We start from the raw sequence: 21,800 nt of genomic DNA, 5'->3' as shown, positions 1-21,800 counted from the left end.
GGGGGGGGGGGGGGAGGGGGGGGGGCAGGGAAGAAAAGGGAACAAAAAAGGAAGAAGATAAGCATGTCAGACATGTAAGCCATTATCTAGGTCTGGGAATAATGAATGTCTGTATGAATTTTGTGATACAAATTATGTAATGAAGCAGAGAAGAGTCTTTTGAACAAATATGTTAATGAGATGGCAGCTAAGGGAGAGGTTACAGGATTGCCAGCTCCAAATCAAAGATTTTATGTCATTTTCTTTATTTTTTTCACTCTTTTTCTTTTTTGAAGTTGTTAGTCTATGCTACTTTTTAATGTGGTGCACATTTTAATATGCTTTAGGGTTTTTTGCAAACTATATGAGAAATACCAATTCTAGGTCAAGAATGCCTGATCAGCAACACACGCTGACTGAGAAAGCCCCACTGACTCAATATTCATAATGAGGGCTTTTATGTAGAGAGTTGTTGGGTACAGGGTTTGTACTGAAAGGACTGTTCGTTCAGAGTCTGAAAAGCTTTTCTTGGAAAAATATCAGATGCTCCACTGGGAACTTAGTTGAAAGATACTCCTAAAGCAACAGAGTGGACTGGCAGTGGATATGGGAGTACTGATTGGAAGGAAAAGCAGAAAGTAGGAAGCAGTGATATTTGCTGAATGCTGGAAATAACTCTTTGAATTTAAATTCTGTGCAAACTTTCAGAGCGTACCATAATTGTACAAGACCTCTTCTAGGCATCTTTTTAATGCAAGCAGCACAGAGAGGTAAGTTCTGCAATAGCTGTTTTTTAAAATGAAATTTTCAAAAGGCTCTATGGAAGACTGATGTTTTTCTGCTGTCCTAGAATGCCTTAACATCAGCTGTTTTGATTTTTATTTCTCAGTGCCAAGTATTAGAGGTCTTACAGTCCTCATTTAATACAATTTTGTTAATCTTTTTTATCTCTGTGTGTTGCATGGAGCCTGCAACACTAAAATAACTTTAAAATGAAACTGAAGAGTTTTTGTCTTGAGAGGAATAGCAGCTACCTAGATCAAACAGATTGCTTTTTAAACAAGCAAACTGTACTTGTATACTTGGGCAGCATCTGAATTAAAGGCAGAAAATACATTTATCTGTAATTCTATGCATCCTTGCCACAGACCACTCATCTCCAGCAACAATGAGACTAATTGGGATGAATGGCATGTAGTGATAAGAAAAATCAGAAAAGTAGCTCCTTATGCTAAAACTTTCATTTTTCTTATTTTCCACCTGGACTGTTGATCCTGGAATTTCTGCTTCCCAAGAAGACTTGACATATAGTCCCCTTCTACTAACCCAAACAACCAATTCAGGCCAGTGTTTGTTAATGAGCCTCTAGCAGTGTCCCATTTCTGAGTGAAACTCTTTACATTGACTCACATTGTATATAAATGGCATTTGTTCTGGTATCTGTAATACAAAAAGGAAGATCACAAGGCTCTACATGTCGTTGACAATGTTGCTAAGCTCATCTATGAACCTGCTGTCTTCAAAGGAGCTGACTGTTTCTGCTTCTGTTACTCAACCCATTCAAGCTATAACTGGTTTCTTGAGCTGGCTCTGGAGGTCACTGAACACTTCATTGAATATATTCAGCTCACTAACTCAGCAGAAAACCGCTTCTTTTATCAGGTTCATTTTTTTGCTGGATCAATTGCGAAAAGTCCAATGAGTCCCAATATAGCTAGCTAAGAAACTGCAAAACAGCCAGGGCAGGTTGTGCCATCAGGTGAGCTTGGCCAGTTGCTGGAAATGATCAGCCATAAATTTAGATTTTCTGAACTCAATTTATCCCTCCCTTTCTCCTTCCAAATATACCCCCTTCTGCTAAACACTCGGTACATGAACAGCAGAAGATAGTAAGTCATATTTACACTGGTCTGTCAGACAAAGCGAACCATATTGCTATTCCTCTAGAGTTAACTCCTTCCATTTTCTCATTTAAGTGCTTGTTGTCCTTTTTCTTTGTTGACTAGGGAGTGTTTTTCACTGGAGACTGGACACAGGAATGCAGGTTTTGGCTGATTCCACACTTCCTGCTAAGCTCTGTGCTGGTGTGAAGCTTCCTCTCTGTTGGTAAGTAACCCAGGGGGATTGCTGCTAAAAGTCTGAATATTTGGAATCTGTACAGATCCAGCTGGCTACAGTTTTCCTTAATGAACATTCATTGTTTTTGCAATCAGAACTGTAACGTTGGAGTGACTTGCTTCAAACTTCAATCACTCAAGATCCTCTGCTCAACAGAGGACAAGAGCGCAACCTATAGTCAGAATTCCCCATTACTTGCTGTAGAATCTGAAATTCTTTATTTCTGACAATAAAAGCTTTGTAAGACTGTACAGAGCCCACAGGATCAAATTGTCATCTTTGCTGCCTTCCATTTCAGGTGGCTTTTGTCATCACAGAAGCAGAGCAAAAATGATCAACAATTTCTTTGTCTAGTGCCCAATCCCTCCCCCCTCCACTCCAATCATTTCTTTCTGCCATGTGAACAGTGCCCGCCATCCTCTCAGAAGTGCCATCACTTCTGATTCTGTATAGGCCAAACTGTAGAGAAATCACTGAAACACCACAGCTTTAAGATAACTTTTTTGGTTAACCTTTCTGAGTTATTTTTAACTCAGATCATGGAGGTAAAATCTCACAAAATAACAGGCAGTGAAACACAGCCATGCATGCCTGCACAGACCTTTGTTTTAGGGAGATCCCCACTGCAGGATTAACTCTGCATTGCCCCTAGCTGCTGTCGAATGAGAGATGGTCCTCCCTTGCCATCAACCTGTGCACCCAGCACCTAGAGAAGCCTGGGCCAGCATTTGGTCCTGTAGCTAAGGTGCACTAGAAGAACCAGTGGCCACTGGCAGCTTTTTGCAGGCACTATGAACAGAGATTTCCCTGAGCATTTTCCCAGTTGTGGTAATAATTTGGAACACAGCTATTGAGCTGCTTCCCTTGTTTGCAGAGAGGAATGGAGCCCCGCGTTATGGACAGGACCCCGTACAGACGGAGCTGGTGGATTGGGCCTCGCTCAGGGTCTCGCCGAGATCTCCCAGCTGTCGGACAGGGCCCGTCAACACCAGCTCCGCGTCCCCCAGCGCTGCCAGTGGGAGGGAGGAACCGCGGGGCTGCTCGACCCCACTCGGTGCGGCGGGCGCGGGGCAGGGTGGCTGGGCTGGCGCCCGACGGCATCTCCGTGCCCGCAGTCCCGCTCGTGGGCCCTGTCCGCATCGCTCCGCACAAGCCCGGCCCCGTCCGGGCGCGGGCGAACCCGGTGTCCCATCAGGGCGCGGGCGGGTCGCGCCGCTCCCCGCCATGTCCCTCCCGCCGCAGCCCTGCCGTCCACTACTTAAAGCGGCGGGAAGCGTATGCCGCGCCGCTCGCGTCCTGTCCGTGTTTCCCCACAGAAGATGGCCCCGACGTGCCCACGGTCCCTGCTGAGGTACCGCTCCTTCGCTATCCTCTTGTTCGCACCGCTGCTGCTGCTGCCGCTGCCGATAACTGTGCCCACGCGGGTAAGTGCCTGCGGGGTCCGTGCGGGGACCCCCTGCCCCAAAGGAACCCACCCACTCTCCGCCCCCGGGGCCGAGCCCCGCAGCTGCCCCTGACCTGGCACGTCAGGCAGGTGCGGTTGGAGCTTGCGGGGCACCCACCCGGCCTCTTCTCCCTCGTGTGAGGATCCCCCCATGGCGGGCGGACGCTGCGCGCGGTGCTGCCCGCTCGTTGCCCAGCACTGTATCTCCTCCGGCACCTGAGCGGGAGCTGCAGTCGCGCCGTCCTGCACCCCGTCCCAGAGGACTTCCTTCACTGTTAGTCTCTGTCCTGGGCTCAGCGATGTGTCCTACTGCTTGTGCTCTGAATGGTGCTGGTGCTCGGTAGTGGTGCTCACATAAGGAGCCCAGACAGGAGCCCCGTGCCCATTTGTTTGCTCATTCAGAGGAATGCCTGTGCGAGGACCTGAGCTCCCTCCAGCCCATCTTGCAAATTGGATACAATTCTTTTTGAGCCAAAGATAAATATATGAGTAGTTGGCTCGGACATGTAGAGTTGCACTCCAGGTTACCTAGGATTAGCTGTCAGTGGGCAATTAGGGGGCTGATAGGCGGGGTCTTCTGGGCTCTCCAGGCCCGCTGCTGTGACACTGCGATGCTTTTAAGAGTGCTCCTGAGTGCCATTCTTCATCCAGCGGAGCAGTAGGAAGCCATGCACTGTGTGTTATGCAGTGATTATAAGATGAGTTTGAATATAGAGTACTCACATCCATCGTTCTCTGGTGACAGGGGTGTCACAGCTCCTTTGCTTTCAGCGCAGCTACAGTAGCATGAAGCTGGAATGAGCTACCAAGAATTTTATCTTTAAAACCTTGTAGCGTTCTTGGGAAAATGTGAAACCTCTGTTTATAGTATTTTGGCCAACTTGGGCTTCAGCTATTCTAGGGCTAAATGCAGTCTTTCTTCTGAGTGTATTGATCCATATATTTTTAACTACAGAAGGAGTGTTGTGCAGGTGTATTTTAAACTTGTTTACAAACAGAATTGCCAGTCCTTCTGTCTTACCTGTCTAATAACAGCCTCTCTCTTCACTTTAATGCTGGTGTCTTGAGGAAAGGAATTTCTGTCTGTTTGGCACTATTGTGATCAATACTAGGACAATCTCCTGGAAGAAAACAACAAAACCAAAAAAGAGTATTTCTGCGGTTTTCCAGTAATTGTAGGAATACCGAATACCATGTCATCAGTCTTATCTGGTAAATTACAGCATTACACAATGGGAGAGTACCATCTCCATCAGTGGCTTCTTTTCAGCTCTCGATGAGAAGACAAATCATAGTGATTGCTCTGGGATATCCAGACACACCAAGGAAACACTTTGTGACTATTCCTATAAATCACAGACGTTGATAGATATGCATACAGCTACTTACTTAATCTCAGAACTTCGGCTGTTCAAACGGACTGTGGTTGAGTTAATTTATAAACACGACTGTATTTTTTAACTTCATGTAAATTATTGACTCTTCACTGTACAAAGCCAGCATTGTCTGTATTGTTTTATTCAAAGTAATATTCTCCTAGAGTAGTTTGTTTGTCTTTCATCTTGTCAAATAAATTAACTACAGTCTCTTCTTGCACTTAGTTACTGTTGTGCAGCTTAAATTCAATCATAAGTTCACCTCACATTTATCAATGAAAGAAATTAAAATAGGATCTCTCTGATATCTTCTAGTCTCTAATGAAACATTTCTTTCAAAACCTGACCTGCAATTAATCTCCTCTAAACCTGGGGGAAGAAAAAAAAACAAAAAAACAAACCAACTCCTCCCTGTTTATAAATATAACCTTACTGCAATTTTAAAACATCACTAATGCCATTTATTTTTGCAATAAAGTCCTATTTGTGCATTAGAATCAGATCCTACAAACACGTACCCTAAATATGAACAAACTGAACAGAATGCTTTAACTAAAGCTTTAAAACACCATTTACTGTAGGCTAATGAATGCTTGCTTCTAACAATTTTGGAAGTAGAAACCAAGGAAACCTAGGTTAGAAATGTGTAACCAATGATATAAAGAGTCATGTTACAACAAGGGGAATCCTCTTATCAGATAGACACAGCATGGTTTGGGAAAGCAAGTTAGTATCTCATATGTCCTTAACTGCTAAAAAAAAATTAAGTAAATAAATGAATCTAAAGGGTTATGGTTATATTTCTAAATTGTTCAGTGATGCAGTTTCTGGGTTCAAGTGTATTACTAAGACAAGCTTCAATTCAAATACACATGAATGTCAACCTGTCCACTCACTTATACTAGGAAATACTCATTTTTGGCATCCATTTAAAAATAATTTACTAAAAATAGAAATGCCCAAATCTCAAACACTGTTAAAAATTCTTGGCACCTGGATGTGAAATCTGCCTACCTCAACTGCCAAGAGGAAATTGCATACTGCACATTATACTTACCTAGCTGTGGAAAGTTTGTTTTTTTTTCATGCCCTACATTTTATGTAAAGGCATTAGGAAACTCACCATGGTCAGAAAGACTTTATGCAACTGACTTCTGAACAAGACTTAAAATGTACAAGTTTAAATCTTTGTGTCCCTTCTACCTATTTCTGTGTAACTTATTAAGCTACAGACAGTTGAATGCTTGGTCCACTTAGAAGAGGTAGCAGTGTGTTTCTTATCTGTAAGAATAGTTTTCTATGCTTATATGTGTCTTCCATTATATTGCAGGAAGCCAAATGTGCGTATATCATCATCATCATGGCTGTCTACTGGTGCACTGAAGTTATCCCACTGGCTGTTACTTCCCTAATGCCAGTGGTATTTTTCCCTCTGCTCGGAGTTCAGAGCTCTAAATCAGTAAGGAACTGTTCTTACTCCATCCATATCTGATAAAGGGAAATCCATTGCTCTGATCCCTCACTGGTAGGAAAGCACTTAATTTCTGTGATGCTGTTTTTGAACATGTTGAGCAGGGTTGTGGTATGGGAAGATGCTGAACCAAATATGTATTTTCCCAAAATGTTAAGGATGTGGGGCTTGGGGTGGTAGAGGGAAATGTCCTCTGGGCATGGATCCTGCTGGAAAACATCCCAGTAGTGCCAGTAGTTTGTACGTTCAAAACCCACCCAATTACAGAGCATTGCTAACATCTTCTGAGAGATTTCAGAATGCATGAGACAAACTTCCTCTGGCAGAATAGACAGTACAATGCCAGCAAGTACACTGTGTCCCCTTTGAAGCTCATGCTGCTACAGGATAATTGGCTGTTTGTACTAGTGGTAGGGTAGTGCTTTAGCCCGAGCTAGAGACACTACATTTAGGTACTGTAGCCCAGGTTTACTATTGGCCAGCTAACTAGTAAGGATGGGTGAGGTTGTTAGAGGTGCTGGGAAATCTATTTTGGAGCTTAGCATTTCTGGTACCTACATAATACTTTGAGCTTCTACCCATCTTGATGGTTTTTTTTTCGGTTTAGGCTGTTCAGCACTAAAAAAGGGAATCAAGAGTTCTGGAATCTGGAGGCAGTTCTTAGGCTGTCACTGCTCTTTCTGAGAGTGTGGGGCTGAGGCCTGGTGCACTAAATGGCTTTGAGAGGAAGGCAGGAAATACTAGTGAAACTAGCAAGAGGCAAGGTTTGGTCCCCTGATCTATCTTCTTTATCTTACAGGTGTGCTTGCAGTATCTAAATGACACAAATATGCTCTTTGTTGGAGGGCTGATTGTTGCAATTTCTGTTGAACGGTGGAATCTTCACAAAAGGATTGCACTGAGAGTCCTGCTGATGCTTGGGGTGAAGCCTGCACTGTAAGATTGTTACATTAACTTTTCTTTACCTGTGTCAGTTCAGCAGAGACCTAGGTATGGTGTTCAAGAGTCAGCAGAGGAGGGAAGCTCCAAGAAGCTCTTTTGCTGCACTTACACTGAGTTTCCAGTGACAAAGTCTTCTGCAGAAACAGTTTATTTACCCCTCAGCCAAAAACATCATTAATGGAAGGGCGCCTGTGATTGCAAGTTTGCTAACTGACTTCAGTGGCATGAAAATACTTTCAGTTCTATGTCAGCAGCAGTCCCTATAGTCTCTCATATTTCCCATTGGGTTCATGGTTTGATTCTTGGATAAGATTATTCAGTGGAATTCAGTTTTCAAAACACAAGCATTCACTTCTGTTTCAAATATCTAGACTGTCGGTATAGTTGTCAAAAAGGAAAAGGTTTGTCTATAATGCGGCAAATGATTCATGCACAAAAAGTGTTTATCAGCTTCAAAGCAGTAAATATCTGAGTGGAATCCAAATACCTGTTCCTTCCTCTCTAAAGACAAGTGAGATAAATCATTCTCTTCCTTCTTGTTTTAGGCTGAATCTCTGCACAACTACAAAGCTGTGGCTTCACCTGTACTGTTGCTACCCAGCTGACCTATTATTGTATGTGCTGGCATTCACAGTTCCTGTGAAATCCTTTTAACATGACCTGAAGTCATCAGTGAGGCAGGATCCCCACCAACGTCTGTGTGAATGGAGACATGGACCCCACTTAAAGCCACGTGCTTTTTCTGTCATGCTTAAGTGGTACCAGTTACACAGGCAGAAGCGTTGCAAAGGTGGTGGTGGTGGTGAAGAGTGTCCAGTATCCATTAGTTTGCATCTGCAGATAAAGCTAAGTTTACAAGATGCAAAAGCAGTTTTTAGACATAATGACAATAGTCAGGGAAGCAACACAGTTTTATAGTTCACTTCTACAGAGCTGCCATTTCATAAATTCTGGGTTCTTGCTACTGGGAACAAGATGGTGCAAACTTGATCATGCACACATGCCTTTCTTGAATTCTTTCAGTGAAGATGGCAGAGCTAGGAGGGGATCTGTCCCTGCTTTGTATTATCAGAGACTACACACATCTCTTTCTGGAGTCTGCTCTCTAAATTACGCTCTCTAACTACAAAGCCTAGCAGTGTCTGATTTCTCCTCTTTTCTCCTCTGCTTGTTTCTCTCTTTTCAGCCTCATGCTGGGGTTTATGATAGTCACTGCCTTCCTGTCCATGTGGATAAGTAACACAGCTACCACTGCTATGATGGTTCCCATTGTTCAGGCTGTCCTGGATCAAATGGACAACACAGAGAATGATGTGACCATGATGGAGCAAGCAACTGGCCAAACAAATACAGTGATTGAGCTGGAGGAAAAGAATGCATCAGATCCCACTCCAGTGCAGGGTAAGGGCCTGCCAAAGGAATTAGTTGATTCCAAGGAATTTGTAAACTCAGAGCTTATATATTCAGTCCCTCCAATTTCACTGCTCTGTTGTGCAAGTACAGAGGGCTATGTTATTAAATACTACTATATGTCAATCTGTGATGCCTTTCTCATTCAGAGAAGGAAGAATTGTCTTGGGGATTTTCATGGAGATGTGATTTCACTGAATTAGTTCGATCAGCCACGATCTGCTAGATCAGAGAGTGCTCTGTAGGTTTTCTCATTGCTAGCTTTCAAACAGTTGTATAATCTTGTAATATGTCAATGCTGATTTTTTGTGCTTACTCTTGAGTCTAAAAAACTTCTGCACTTAGACTAGAGATATTCATTTTGCTGTTTTTCTGTATACTTAGAAGGAGCTACTTGGCTTTGCTGATTAATTTACCTATAACATGCAATGAAAGCAGCAAATTTGAGTGAAGAATACCTATGGCTATTGTTGAATTGTTTGTAATTGCTATAAATTCATTGTCTCACTCAGTCCAGTCAGACTTAAGGATTAAATTGTTAATCTCAGAGCAGAATGGGCACAGCAGCAAAATTTCACACTGATCAAAACAGTTTGTGCCAGGCCAGAACTGTGTTTGTGCCAGGCCAGAATTGTGTTTGGGGTGTTTTTTTGGTTTTTTTTTTTGTTTTGTTTTGTTTACTTGTTTTGTTTATTTGCTTTGTTTTGTTTATTTGTTTTGGTTGTTGTTTGTTTTGATGTTGTTTTTCTGTCATAGTTGCAGCTGCTAAACTTTCTTGGGTTCTTACTGTGGTATTGAAAGGATTCTCGTAATTACAATTTCTGGGTGATGGTAAGCCTCTATGTGAAATAGGAAATTGCTGTTTAGAAACTGTGGCAACAAAATGGGCAACAGCATCCTTGGATAATGTAGAGCCAGACTATCAGCCTTTATCCTCAGCACCTCATGAACACAATCCTGAAATATTTGGGGAATTATTCTGTGGGGTTTTAAAAGAAAATTAAGTGGAAGAACTGAGTCTCCAGGCCCTGACCCTAACTTCACCTGAGGCAAGTCATGTTCTTTGTGTTTAGTCATAAGCAACGGACAAGTTCCTGATGGCACCAGATCTTCTGAGGAAAAGAAAATGAAGAAACGTATATGTAAGGGAATGACACTGTGTGTGTGCTATGCTGCTAGCATTGGAGGAACTGCAACACTGACTGGAACAGGGCCAAACATGGTATTGAAAGGCCAGATGAATCAGTAAGTCATTCTTGCTGTTTCTTTACTTTTAATGCTGTACAGTTTTGTGACCGACATATTAAAGTAATAGTAGCCATTTCAGTTGTTAAACTACTAAGTAACCAGCTGATGAACTGAAAATAAGAAATGTGTGTAAAGCGATGGGCCTTATTTTTCTGCTCCAGCACCTTTTAGGTAGCTGTATGATGGTACTATAGATCTCCTGAGAAACTTAGAAATTCTTGCTAATAATTGACAGACGGATGGCTGAGTATGAGAGACTGGTTCTTCTGCCTCCTCCTTTTCAAGTAAAATGTGGCACATGAACAGTGCAACTGCAGTGAGGATCTTGAGAAGAATGTATGATTAAGTCTTCTCATAAACACACTGAAAAGATGTAAGAATAGTTTAGCCACTGTTGTATTATTATTTCTCCACCCTGTGGCTGTGTAAACTATACAGATACTGTTGTAACAGAAAGGAGTTATCTGCAAAATAATCTTTTCTAAGATGGGCACTGTTGGAGTCGTGGCCTGAACCACTGATTGAGCACCTAGGGTCAGACCTGGGGGCACAGGTAAAGGCAGTTCACCTGTATGACAGGAAGGGGTGGAGCCTGGCTGCACCTCTTTTAGACCTCGTTTGAGGGCTGGCTGCCACTGGGGAAAGGTTTCTTTCTGGAGATCCCTCTTCGGTGGAGTTTTCCCTTGTGAACCTAGAATCATCTGATATGGGCGAGCAATATTCTTCCCTTCTTTTATAGTGCTTTTCTAGTATGCTGGTCCTTCTGTCATCACACCTTTGTTGAAACACCTTTCCCATTGTATTGATCTGTCCAATTGCTATAGAAATTAATTTAGATGCAATCTTTTTTTGCAGTGGAAATTCTGCAGGCTCCACAACAGTTGATAAACATTCCATCATTCTACTGGAGTAATTAAGCTGCAGCAGCTACATTATCCATTGGTTTTATCACCCAGCTGAAAATTTGCTATTGCCATTTCTTCTCCAGTGTGGGGAAGAACAGAAAGTTGTTGTTAATAAAATTCTGGCTGCTTTATTTGTCTTCTACTGAAGTGAGCAGAAGTGCAGCTATTAACTTCAAAAGGAAATTCTTGTTCTCCTATTACAATTATGAAGGGAGAGGGGGAAAAACATCACATCATGGAATAAATGAACAGATGTAGAGATCTTTCAACAGTGCTTGTCTTACTGTGACCTAAAATATATGCACGAGCTCCTGTTTGCTTTAAAGTAGAATGTAGGGAAGATTATCAGAGTATCTTTTAAGTTCTCTTCTGAGATCCAGATCTGCCTTTCTATTCAGTTAGGCAGTGAGTATTGCTTATGATTACTAGTAATGGTTGTCCTGAATTTACATGTCTAATTGTCACCAAAACATAATTGAGGGCAGATTACTGAATGTTTTGAGGTTAATACAGAAAGTATTTTTCTTTTCAGGTTATTCCCCAACAATAATGATGTTGTGAATTTTGCTTCCTGGTTTGGGTTTGCCTTCCCAAACATGATTCTGATGTTGGTATTAGCTTGGCTTTGGCTCCAGTGCTCTTTCATGGGATTCAAGTAAGCATTTAACTACATCATATCATGTAAACCACTCAGCTAATGCAGATCAGGTCGCTCACAAGTTTCTAGATAAAACAAAAGCACTGACAGGTTATTCATTCTGTAACTGGGAGCTGTTGCATTTCATACTTTTGAAATCTGGAAGCTTTTTATGTTAGGGCAGTCACAGCAATGCAGAAGTAGAAGACATTCTTAATGTTCAATAGAACTGTATTTTTCAATTTAAAATCTGAGAATTTCAGTCCTAGAAGAGCATGCATATATTTTGCTGCCCTCGATTCAACACTGGGTTTTTCATACTAGGTTGTACCAAATTGGAGAGACTTACATCCATTCATAGACTCCAATTTTCTGTGAAATTTGGCATGTGCATGTGAAATACTGTGACACTGCTACCATTTATCTGTTCCTGCCCTCTGCTTTAGTCTGTGCCTGTCTGGAGAAGGAACAGCTTCAGTGTGGAAAGCATGGTAAATTCCTGTAGTGTGTTAATGCTTACAGTGTTTTCTTCTCCCTTTTCTTAAAGCTTTAAAAAAAGCTGGGGATGTGGGACAGTGAGAACTGCTAAAGAAAAAGCTGCATACAACGTGCTGAAAGCAGAAATGAAGAAATTAGGCCCTATCTCTTATGCTGAATTCAATGTCCTCATAATGTTTGCTCTGCTGGTTCTCTTGTGGTTTTCCAGACACCCCGGCTTTGTAAAAGGCTGGGCTAGCAGGCTCTTCCCAGAAGGAGAAAAGTAAGTTTTGAGGTTTTTTCATTCTGTACTTCCCTGGATGGGAATCAGATTCCCATTCTCTTATTCCGTTTTGACTGTTCATTCCAACCATATTTGAATTTGTTTGTTGGGCTGAATCCTCTTATGCATGAGATCTACAAACTGACAGTTTGGATTGCAATGAAGGCTGAGGACTGGGACATTGAGCAAGCTGAGCCTCAGAAAGGAAGATAAAATTCTGCAGTGCTTGCCTATGTCATGCTTCTGTACTTCTGTACGTGGCAGTGTTTTCTTTGTATGAGTTATGATTAGCTGTGGTGTTTAAGTATTTGGTACTATCATCTCTAAAAAAAAAAAACATGCATTGAAATGCCTGGGAAATGAATTACATATTAAGAACATAAAATGTGCAACAGGAAAATCTTTCAGGTAATTTTCTTGCAAATCACTGGAATACAGGCTTTGAGTCTTGACTTCCTCCGAGAGAGGTAACCCTGCCCATGGAGGTTATTTTCGTACGTGATTTTGATTAGTTGTGTGCTAATTTCATTTATGATGTTTTTGCTGTGGCAGGTCTAAGATACCTAAGGGTAATAACCTAAGGATAAGTCAGGAGCTAGCAATCTGTTTTGCTAATATATAGGCCCCAAGCAGAATGACAAGGAACATTGTTTTCAATGCTGGAAGGCAGGCATCTTCTGGAAGACAGATGTCTTATTTTCTAAGCTATTTTCTCTTTTCTTCTTTAGATATATCACTGATTCTGCTCCTGCTGTGTTTATTGCCCTGCTACTGTTTATCCTTCCTGCTAATAAACCCAAATTCATAGGCTGGAATTCAAGCATGTCTGACACTGAACAGACTGAAGAAGGTATTTAAAAGAGGCATTGTAATGTTGTGAAAGTTACCCCATTCCAGCTAACATGGAAAAAACATACTCCTGATTTGCATGCATTTCTTCAGGGTACCTCATTTTACAAACATCCTGCGCAGGGCTGGGGCAAGCTCCCTGTTTGTATGTGTTATCCTTACTCTTACATGTGCAGGTTTGTCAGTAACATACCTCTGCCTGCTGTATCTTTCCCTTGTATCTTAAAAAACTGGAGACAAAATTGGTTTCACTCTCCTGAAATATATTCTGCTTTTTATTTCTCACTTCAGATATTAAAAAGCCATTTTTATCAGCCCCACTGCTAGAATGGAATGTGGTTCAGAGGAAGATGCCCTGGAGCATTGTGCTGCTGCTGGGAGGAGGTTTTGCTTTGGCTGATGCAAGTGCAGTATGTTCTGATATTTATTTTTCTCTAACTCAGAGGTGGACTTGTCTGGTTTGCTTTCTGGTCCTGTATCACTGGGCATACACTCAAAGCCAAACTCACTAGAAATGTTTGCATCTGGAGGTAGATAAAAATTAGCAAAAATTAAGAGGAAAGGTGAATATTTCTGACTCTTTTTCAGGAACTTGCATGCACTGATCAAGTTTGTCAAATTTATCTAAGCCCTGGATGTCTTGGGACCTTCATTGGCTGCACAGACAAAAAGAGTAGCTTTTCTTATTTGTATTGTCATTCTGATCCCATCCCTGACTAGAAAAAAATAGGAGCATAAATAACATTTAAAAGCTTCCCAGAACCATTTGAGGTTTGTTCAAAGGACATTAATCTTCAGATTTAAACCAAACTATTTCTGAACAGTTCAGGAAGAAAATGATTGTGAGAAGATATTTTTCAAACAATCATACACAGTGGGATTTCTTGAATCTATTGTGACTGGCTGTTGCTAGGCAATATGCTGTACTCCATAAGCCCATTGTTTAATCCTGTGCTTATGAATTCACAGAAAAGGCAGCTGAATTCCACAAACAGGAAGGGATCTTGAGGCAAACTATGCTCTCTACTTCATTGTACTAAGACGCATCCTAGGTCGTAGCCTTAGATAACAAGAGTGTCATGCTTTAGAGAAGCTTGTATTCAGATCTAAGTTTTGTGCCTACACAGTTTTTAAACAATGGGGTAAATTAAAGCTCTGGTCTGTTACATTCATCTACATTCACCATATGTACAAAGTTAAAGTTCTGGAAGACTACAAGCTATCAAGTCAAAGGCTCTGTAAGTTCTTTGATTCAATTGCTGTCTATTCATAACATAGGATATTCATACAGCATCATTATCTTCAGAAACATTAAAAATTCATTCTAGGAACCTTGTGAGTGGTTCATTAAGTATTTGCAGTAGTCCCACAATAATTATTTCTGCTTAGTAGAAAAGAAATAAATAACCAAAACATGAACAAGTATTTGGGTTTTAGGAAAATCAGAGAAGTGTGGCTGAGTGTTATGTCCAGTTGGCAATGAATTCTTTTTAGCGTTTGTGACAGATCATTGTGCTTTCATGAGGGGCGGTTATATAATTCAGGAGCCATTTAGCATTATCTGTTAGGAACATTACACATAATGAGTTTCTGCTCCCAAGCCAGGGAGTCTAAACCTCACTGAAAGGAATACTTTTTTTCTCTTATCAGAACTCTGGACTCTCAGCTTGGCTGGGTCATCAGATGACTCCATTAGGATCTATTCCACCCTGGTCCATTGCAACGGTACTTTCCCTTATTATAGCTGTCTTCACTGAATGCACCAGTAATGTTGCCACAGCCACCCTCTTCCTACCTGTCTTTTCATCCATGGTAAGATTACTTAAATCTTGTTATACTATTAACTGACAGATCAGGAGTAAACAGACAGTCTCTAGTGGCAAAGCAACATCATATTTACTATCTTGAATTTTGCTCTAATGTCACTCTGAAATCCAGCAATGAAATAGTCCATCTGACAGTATATTCTAATAGACAGTGACTTAATCTAGTGTTGGTAGACAGAGTCAAATTTATATCCCTAACATTACTGCTATGTTTATAATGTTGTAAGCAGATGGGCAGTGAGAATGCAGACTTCAACCAGTCTTTGTCCTGTCCATACATCTGAAGTCTGAGATACTGGCTTATTGGGGCAAGAAGCTAATTCAGGAAGCCACTTCAAGCCTGCCAGAAGGAATGCTCCTTGGCTGTGGAGAAAGTGAAGTGAGAGTCACTTTTTTAATACAGATCACACTACATCAGTTATTTTGGATCACTTTATATTTGAGCCATCAACTCAGAACTGGAAAATCTAAACCAAACAAAAAAAAGATATCCACCACTTTCTTCTATTCATCCCTTTGGATGGTTCCTTTATCTTCATCATTTACACTAGAACACAGGAAGTGGTTGGCTTGATCTCTAAAAATACATCATTTTCTGTATTAAGACAGAACATTTTTAAACCTTAGGGAGGAAAACCTGGTAAGTTTTGCTGTAAAAGCAGTTGCAAGTCCTGCCTTTTCTAACCAGAATGGAAATGCAAGCATGAAGGAAAAAAAGGATAGGATATTTTGTTATTTAACTCGGAAAGTACAGCCACTTTATTCTAAGTTATTTCATCAGGATTGAATTGCCAAATAAAGGTGCTGTGCTCCTAGTCACTGCAGTTCTGAGTCCCACAAAGTTTATGTAACGTCTAAAAGTGTTACTCTCCATGCTTTGTAATTATAGTTCCATCCTTGTATTAACCCAGCAAACACTCTAAAAATGCAGTCCAAGGTCAAAGAAAAGATTGCTGGGTAATTTTGACCAGAACTCCAAATTATACCATAGAGCAATGAGAAAGAATCAAGCACTCTTTTAAGTACTGCGGGAGAGAGAAACCAAAGTTATCTTTAAGCACGTGTAGATTCCATAATAAAATGCTTGAAAATTACTCTGGTGTTGTAATACCAGGGAATTAACTGAACCTGTGTGTCTCAGAGGTCTGGGAAATGTGGGTTTGGTGGTTTTTTTTGGTGCTTTTTAAAAACAAAACAAAACAAAACAAAACAAAAAAAAACCAAAACCTTCTAGCTTGATAATTGTCTTTGTTTTGTTGCAGGCCACATCTGTCAAGATCCACCCTTTGTACGTTATGCTGCCGGGTACTCTGAGCGCTTCATTTGCCTTCATGCTGCCTGTTGCAACACCTCCAAATGCAATAGTGTTTTCCTATGGCCATATCCGGGTTTTGGACATGGTAAGTTGATAACTGCCTGGTCTCTCATCTGAAGCTCTCCATTGTACTTCCCCTGAAATATGACAAGAGTTTAATTTTCTTGGCCTAATATTTGCCTTCCTCTTTACTGCTGCAAAGATTTGCATCTCTGCAGCAACATTACCTTTCTCATAGACTTTGGCAGACATACTGTCTGGTCCAACTGAAATTCAAACCTTGCAAGTATAAGTCTCTTAAACACAAAGGGCTTAAAATGCAGCTGGTGCTTTCCAGTGTCTTCTGGGGCTTTTGCAAAGGTAGATAAAAGTGCTGAAAGCTTGAAGGTAACAAGTCCAGTTGCCCTGGACTTTGGTCTTCTGGTTGCCTGTGGATCACACAGTACCACATTCTGTGCTGAACATCCAAAAATGATCAGTTTTCTGACTGAAGACTTGAAGGGCACGGAAGCTACTCTTTAACTAGTAAGAACAACTTCTTGATAGTCTATTAAATCTCCTAGACCTGTTGAAGAGCAAAGCATTCAAAGGCTTTGGACAGTGTGTTCCCTGGTATTTCTACCTAAGCAAGAACATAGGGCATTGGGTACTGTGGCTATTTTATTTGCTTTAATTTGACCATGGTTTTTGTTTGTTTGTTTGTTTTGTACAAATATGTCTTGCTATAATTTGCTGTGCTGATTTTTGGTTGTTGGTTTGAATTTTCATCCTTCTAGGTTAGGTCTGGAATAGTAATGAATATCATTGGAGTCTTCTGTATCACACTGGCAATCAACACATGGGGAAGACCTATATTTGAGCTGGACACATTCCCAACGTGGGCAAACAGCACAACTAATCAGTGAGCAATGAAGAACAATGAAGAATTCATATGTTATACAAGGAAAGACCCCTTAATCCTACTCCCTATTGCCTGAAGCAATATATAGAGCCTTGTTGCCGTTTCAGATCCAGTGTTAGGTGCTACCTTCTGGGAGTCACGCATCAGATCAAGTATGAACAAACTCATTACAGTCTTGCTGGAGACAAATGTGCTGTTTAATTATGCAACCCTAAGGATGGTATGTTTGGATCATAAGTATGATCAAGTGATTCACTGCATTTTCAACCAAGGTCAAGATTTAGAATTTATCTAATTTTATTTAATAAAGAGTGAGTAAGCTGTTGTATCAAATAGTTTGGACTATTTTATCACTGGTATGTTCTTGTAAATCATTGTCACTGGATCCAGTTAAGAGCTGACAATTCATTAACTGCTACAGATATCAACAAGTCAGCAGCTGAACAGAAATTCCTGATGTCACTTATTTAGTGTAAAGTTTGTAATATTTTAGTCTGGACTCAGACTTCTGGCAGACTCTTTCCAAGTCAACATGCAAATATTTTTCATTACCTTGTCATGACTAAAGTTTTGTTTCTGGATTTGCTGTACAACCTCAAGCAAGTCAGTTTACCTCTTTTTGTCTGTTTCCCATTCTGAAAAGATGATACAGTACTTATCTACCTCATAGGATGTTGTGAAGAAATAAGGGTGAACTTCAAAGGTAGTTTTCCACCGTGAGGGGGGGAAAAAAAAAAAAGCAGCATCTGGCCTCTAGCACTGTAATGTGTGTAGAATATTCAACAGTTTTGCTGTTGTTATTAACATGAATGTTCTTTACATAACTGTAAAAATATTCATGTTTTGTCTTTAAAAGTGAGTCAAGTATATATTCACAAGATCACTAGATGCTCTTCTGAGCAGAAAACTTCAGTAATGATTTTCGTTTCTTGCTTTTGTCTTCTATGGTCTTTCAAGGTGCTGGACACTATAAACTCTCCACTGACCACTGTTCTTGGTACCTCCAACAGCTCTGTTCCAGCTGGCTGCATATGGTGCAGCCTCATACCTCTTCCATGGAATGCTGGGACATGTGGATAAACACTTGCAAAGTTTGTCTAAGCAAAAGAGCGGATCTAGTGCCAAGAAATGGCTTGGTCACAAGTATTGGTCACCACCACCTGAAAGTTATCACAGTCTTCATTTAAAGTATAGCCAGAACCAACTAAGCACCTTCTGTGCTTTGGAAATCATTACTTAATGCCAACTTGCAACTAGGTATCTACAGTTGCACCTGAGAAAGTGACTTGTTTTGCTGATAGTCCTCATAATACAAGGACATTTCATCACTGCAAGAAACTTCATAGTGTTCATCTTCACTCTTGCAACAATGGTCCTTGTGTGGACCATTGTGTAACATTGAGCTTGTCTGTCTCAATTTATATAGACCCAGATTCCTCCAAAAATGGTTTCAGATTGAAGGTGTAGGACAGGTATTTCCCCTCCTTTTTACAGAAAGGAATGTTCTGAAAGTATTTTGAAGAGGAGAAAGTGTCCTCCTCTCAGCTAGGGAAGAGCTTTCTTCTGTTGTTGTGCAAGTAGAAAACAAATGTGTTGTTTTCAGCAATGGTTACAGTGGGTGAGTTACTGACAGAAGTGCCAGATCAGGGAGGAAAGTACTTATGGTAAATTAAAGAAAGAACTCTGACTTTATTATAAATGTGGTACACTTGATGTGTCACCTTGTTGCCTTTCTGATCTCAAGTATTTCCCTCTGAGACATCCTTATGACATCTTATAAATGATGGATATTCAATTTAAATGGCAAATTGCAGAATTAGAGTCAGGCAACTAAAATATTGCTAGGACTGTCTTCTATCTGGCACAGATTTTCTCCTGTCTGACACAGCAGACCACCTGTTTCTGCATTACCTTCCACTGTAGTATAGTATTGCTCCAGTAAGGTCCACAGTGGTACACACCATAGAAAATAAGTGCAAAGCAGAGATTTCAACACTGCTTTAACTATCTTCAGACCTACGAATCAGTGCTTCCTTTCATCAACTAATTGATAACCTGAGTTTCCACCTTTGAAAACGCTCAGGCAGAACCAAAGTATACACTGCAAGATAGGAATCTAAGAAACACAGCAGTTTTTAAAGAAATATACTTGCACAAAGTCTACAGAATAATGGGCGCAAACACATTTTTCTTCAGTATCAAGCATGCATGTCGTCCTGCTCCTGTGCCTGAGTAAATAAATGTGTTATTTACAATAGGTAACACAAAGACAATTGCTTTGTCACTGGAGGTAGGTTACATTCGTCTTCCAGCACTACAGGATAAGTATCATTAGACTTCCTCATCTTACATGGCAGTTATTTTTCTTCTAATCAAAGTCTTTCAGCTTTACGTACAAGTTGTCTTTAGATGGTAGCATAAAATAATCCCTTTTCCTCCAACTTCAAAGCATTGACCACCAAAGCACAAAGAAAGCATGGGAGGATCTTAGTGTGGACTTAACTTAGTACAGGTTAGTCAGCCATACTGAACCAGCAAATACTTCCTGTTTTATCATGTGTGATGTGACAAAACTACAGCGCTGGATATTTGGAGGTCATTTGGAAAGTCATTTGCTGTAAGATGATTAAAAAACAATGTATTTGGCAGCTTTTTAAAAATAGATTTGAATAGAGGAAAAATATTTTCTTGTCCATATAGGTGTCATTGTTTGTTTGTTTTCCTGTGGCACTGTGTCAACTGCACGTCAGTTACAGCGTAAGTGTAGATTGTCTGTTTTGATCATAAGAAAGAGGCCATTCCTCCTGTAAGAAAAAAAAAGTTATCCTTTCTGTGTTTATTTACCCAAATTAAATTATTCTGGTCTTTTTCAGCATGCATCTTCTCAACGAGTTTTCATACTCATCCAGGTCAGAATATGAGCCTCTTAAGACATTATTTTATTGATGAGCCAAACATTATTTTATAGCCAGTCCATACCATTGACAGAACTGAGTGTACCAGATACCAGAACAGCCAACATGTGTGAATGATTCTTTGTGAACAATAATGTGGGTTGGGTCTTCACAAATATTTTGGCAAGCAAGCTGAATACCAAGTTTTCCATCAGAAATAAAATTAATACTATTTTTCAATTAAGCATTGATTATTTCTGGAACAAATATGAATTTTTCTTCAACAGTTTCTCCTGGTCATGGGGTTAAAAATAAAATTTCCTCTGAAGGTGGTGGAGGCTTCAGCTCCTTTTTTAACAAAAGCTGGGGAAAAAAACCCAACAATTTACACTTTCCTGAGTAGCCCCTTAACCTCAGCTGTCTTACGATGCCTTGTTTCAGAGCTTACCCTTTACTCTTTCCATCCACAACTGTCTATATATGTGAGTTAGATCAATAAGAGCAAATCATAATATATCACCCTAATGTACAGGAAATGTACCAGTTAAAAACTGGGAATTCATAATGGGAGATTTACCCAAACATTCAAATAAATGACTTTCTGCAGGTGATCAGGGCCCAGCTATTAGGAATTGTTGGTTTTTTTTTTTTTTGTTTTGTATTGTTTCATTTTGAGCTGATAGGAGCTGATGACGGTCATCATTCTAGGCATTAACTAGATGCACATGTCCTTCATGAAACACCTCTCCAGCCTTTACTAATTTATACATATCACTGCAGCTGCTATCCTAACCATGGAGTTCTTCTACTGCACTGTATTGTAATTGATCCACCAGCAGGTTGGTATCTGCACAGTAGAATATAGTTAGGGAGGTCAGGATTCTCGGCCTCCTGAGAAGCTTTAAGGAATTCAAATTACAAGGGTGGGATTTTTCCCCTCTAGTTTTATCACCTCTAAGAGTGGGAATCAAAGGATCAGAAAAAAGGCCATACAAGTATTTGGAGGAATAAATCATAGAGTCCAAGAATGGTTTGGGTTGGATGGAACCTTTAAGATCATCTAGCGCATCAACTGAACTACTAAGCTTGATGTCATCTGCAGACTTGCTGAGGCTGCACTCAATCCCACTGTCCATGTCTCCAGTGTTAAACAGGTCCCAATACTGATCCCTGAGGATCTCCACTTGGACACTGAGCCATTGGCCATAATTCCCTGAGTCCAACAATCCAACCAATTTCTTATCAAGCAAGTGATCTATCCATCAAATCAAAACAATAAATAGAAGTACATGAATTGACAGTGGTGAGTCTGAATCCCAGATGAAAACATATTCATTATGTACTATTTCCCTTTGTTTTTATAATTACTTCTGTAATTCAAGAGAAAGACTAATCGGGATAACCTTGCACTAGATTTTTATGTTTTCTCTTGAATTTACAAAGAAATTGTAGAGTTAAGCTGGTGAGAGACCCAAAGCCAGTTAAGGAAACGTGAAGTATTATATTGATCTCAATATGCTCACGAGAAAGAAAAAGATTTTAACTTTGCAATACAGCAAGAAATAAAATCGAACATAACACAAGTAAGAAATCCAGGTGTGTTTTATCCTGCTGTGTAATTATTCATAAGCTCCAGGTTACTTCACAGTATTTAAGTAAACAAGGACATAATCCATTCTACTGTAGGCCTGACATTCAGAGATTATGGGACTTGTCTATATTTGT

The 21,800-nt window shown here is 40.4% G+C and overlaps 2 protein-coding genes across 9 annotated transcripts in view; one reads left to right on the top strand and one right to left on the bottom strand.

The window, feature by feature from the left end:
- XAF1 (XIAP associated factor 1) overlaps window positions 1–21,800 on the bottom strand; it is a 35,122-nt gene that overhangs the window by 8,851 nt on the left and 4,471 nt on the right. For 3 of the 5 annotated variants that reach the window (XM_085521852.1, XM_085521847.1, XM_085521851.1), the window contains exon 2: window positions 4,563–4,662. The exons of the other annotated variants lie outside the window; for them this stretch is intronic. The gene's annotated coding sequence lies outside the window, so the exon portion shown is untranslated. The remainder of the gene's footprint in view (window positions 1–4,562; window positions 4,663–21,800) is intronic. 5 annotated transcript variants of the gene reach the window in all.
- On the top strand, window positions 731–20,315 carry SLC13A5 (solute carrier family 13 member 5). 4 transcript variants are annotated; one of them, XM_015881212.3, is made up of 14 exons: window positions 731–749; window positions 1,986–2,085; window positions 3,414–3,521; window positions 6,248–6,376; window positions 7,188–7,324; window positions 8,517–8,731; window positions 9,814–9,985; window positions 11,426–11,548; window positions 12,078–12,290; window positions 13,019–13,140; window positions 13,431–13,549; window positions 14,790–14,951; window positions 16,228–16,365; window positions 17,057–20,315. In XM_015881212.3, the coding sequence occupies exons 3-14, from the start codon at window positions 3,417–3,419 to the stop codon at window positions 17,183–17,185; spliced, it is 1,764 nt and encodes a 587-aa protein (XP_015736698.1). In that variant the 5' UTR covers window positions 731–749; window positions 1,986–2,085; window positions 3,414–3,416; the 3' UTR covers window positions 17,186–20,315. The 4 variants fall into 4 exon arrangements, 3 of the variants coding, with proteins under 3 accessions (XP_015736698.1, XP_015736699.1, XP_015736696.1); XM_015881213.3 differs by lacking the exon at window positions 731–749 and having other exon boundaries at window positions 1,991–2,085; window positions 3,417–3,521; XR_014936419.1 differs by lacking the exons at window positions 731–749; window positions 1,986–2,085 and adding an exon at window positions 15,196–15,344 and having other exon boundaries at window positions 3,261–3,521; window positions 17,057–17,514.

The sequence above is a fragment of the Coturnix japonica genome, chromosome 22 (assembly GCF_054131305.1).
Source record: "Coturnix japonica strain WE chromosome 22, WE-NBRP24, whole genome shotgun sequence".
Classification (NCBI taxonomy): Eukaryota; Metazoa; Chordata; class Aves; order Galliformes; family Phasianidae; genus Coturnix; species Coturnix japonica.
The sequence above is the reverse complement of the archived record's forward strand: the minus strand, read 5'-3'. Positions and strand labels throughout refer to the sequence as shown.

Bases quoted from the DNA above. Each gene is read 5' to 3' on its own strand.
- SLC13A5 (XM_015881210.3), top strand. From the start codon at position 3,375: ATGCCGCGCCGCTCGCGTCCTGTCCGTGTTTCCCCACAGAAGATGGCC. The intron at 7,325-8,516 runs GTAAGATTGTTA...CTCTCTTTTCAG, and splicing joins CTTGGGGTGAAGCCTGCACT to CCTCATGCTGGGGTTTATGA. The intron at 13,550-14,789 runs GTATGTTCTGAT...TTCTCTTATCAG, and splicing joins CTTTGGCTGATGCAAGTGCA to AACTCTGGACTCTCAGCTTG.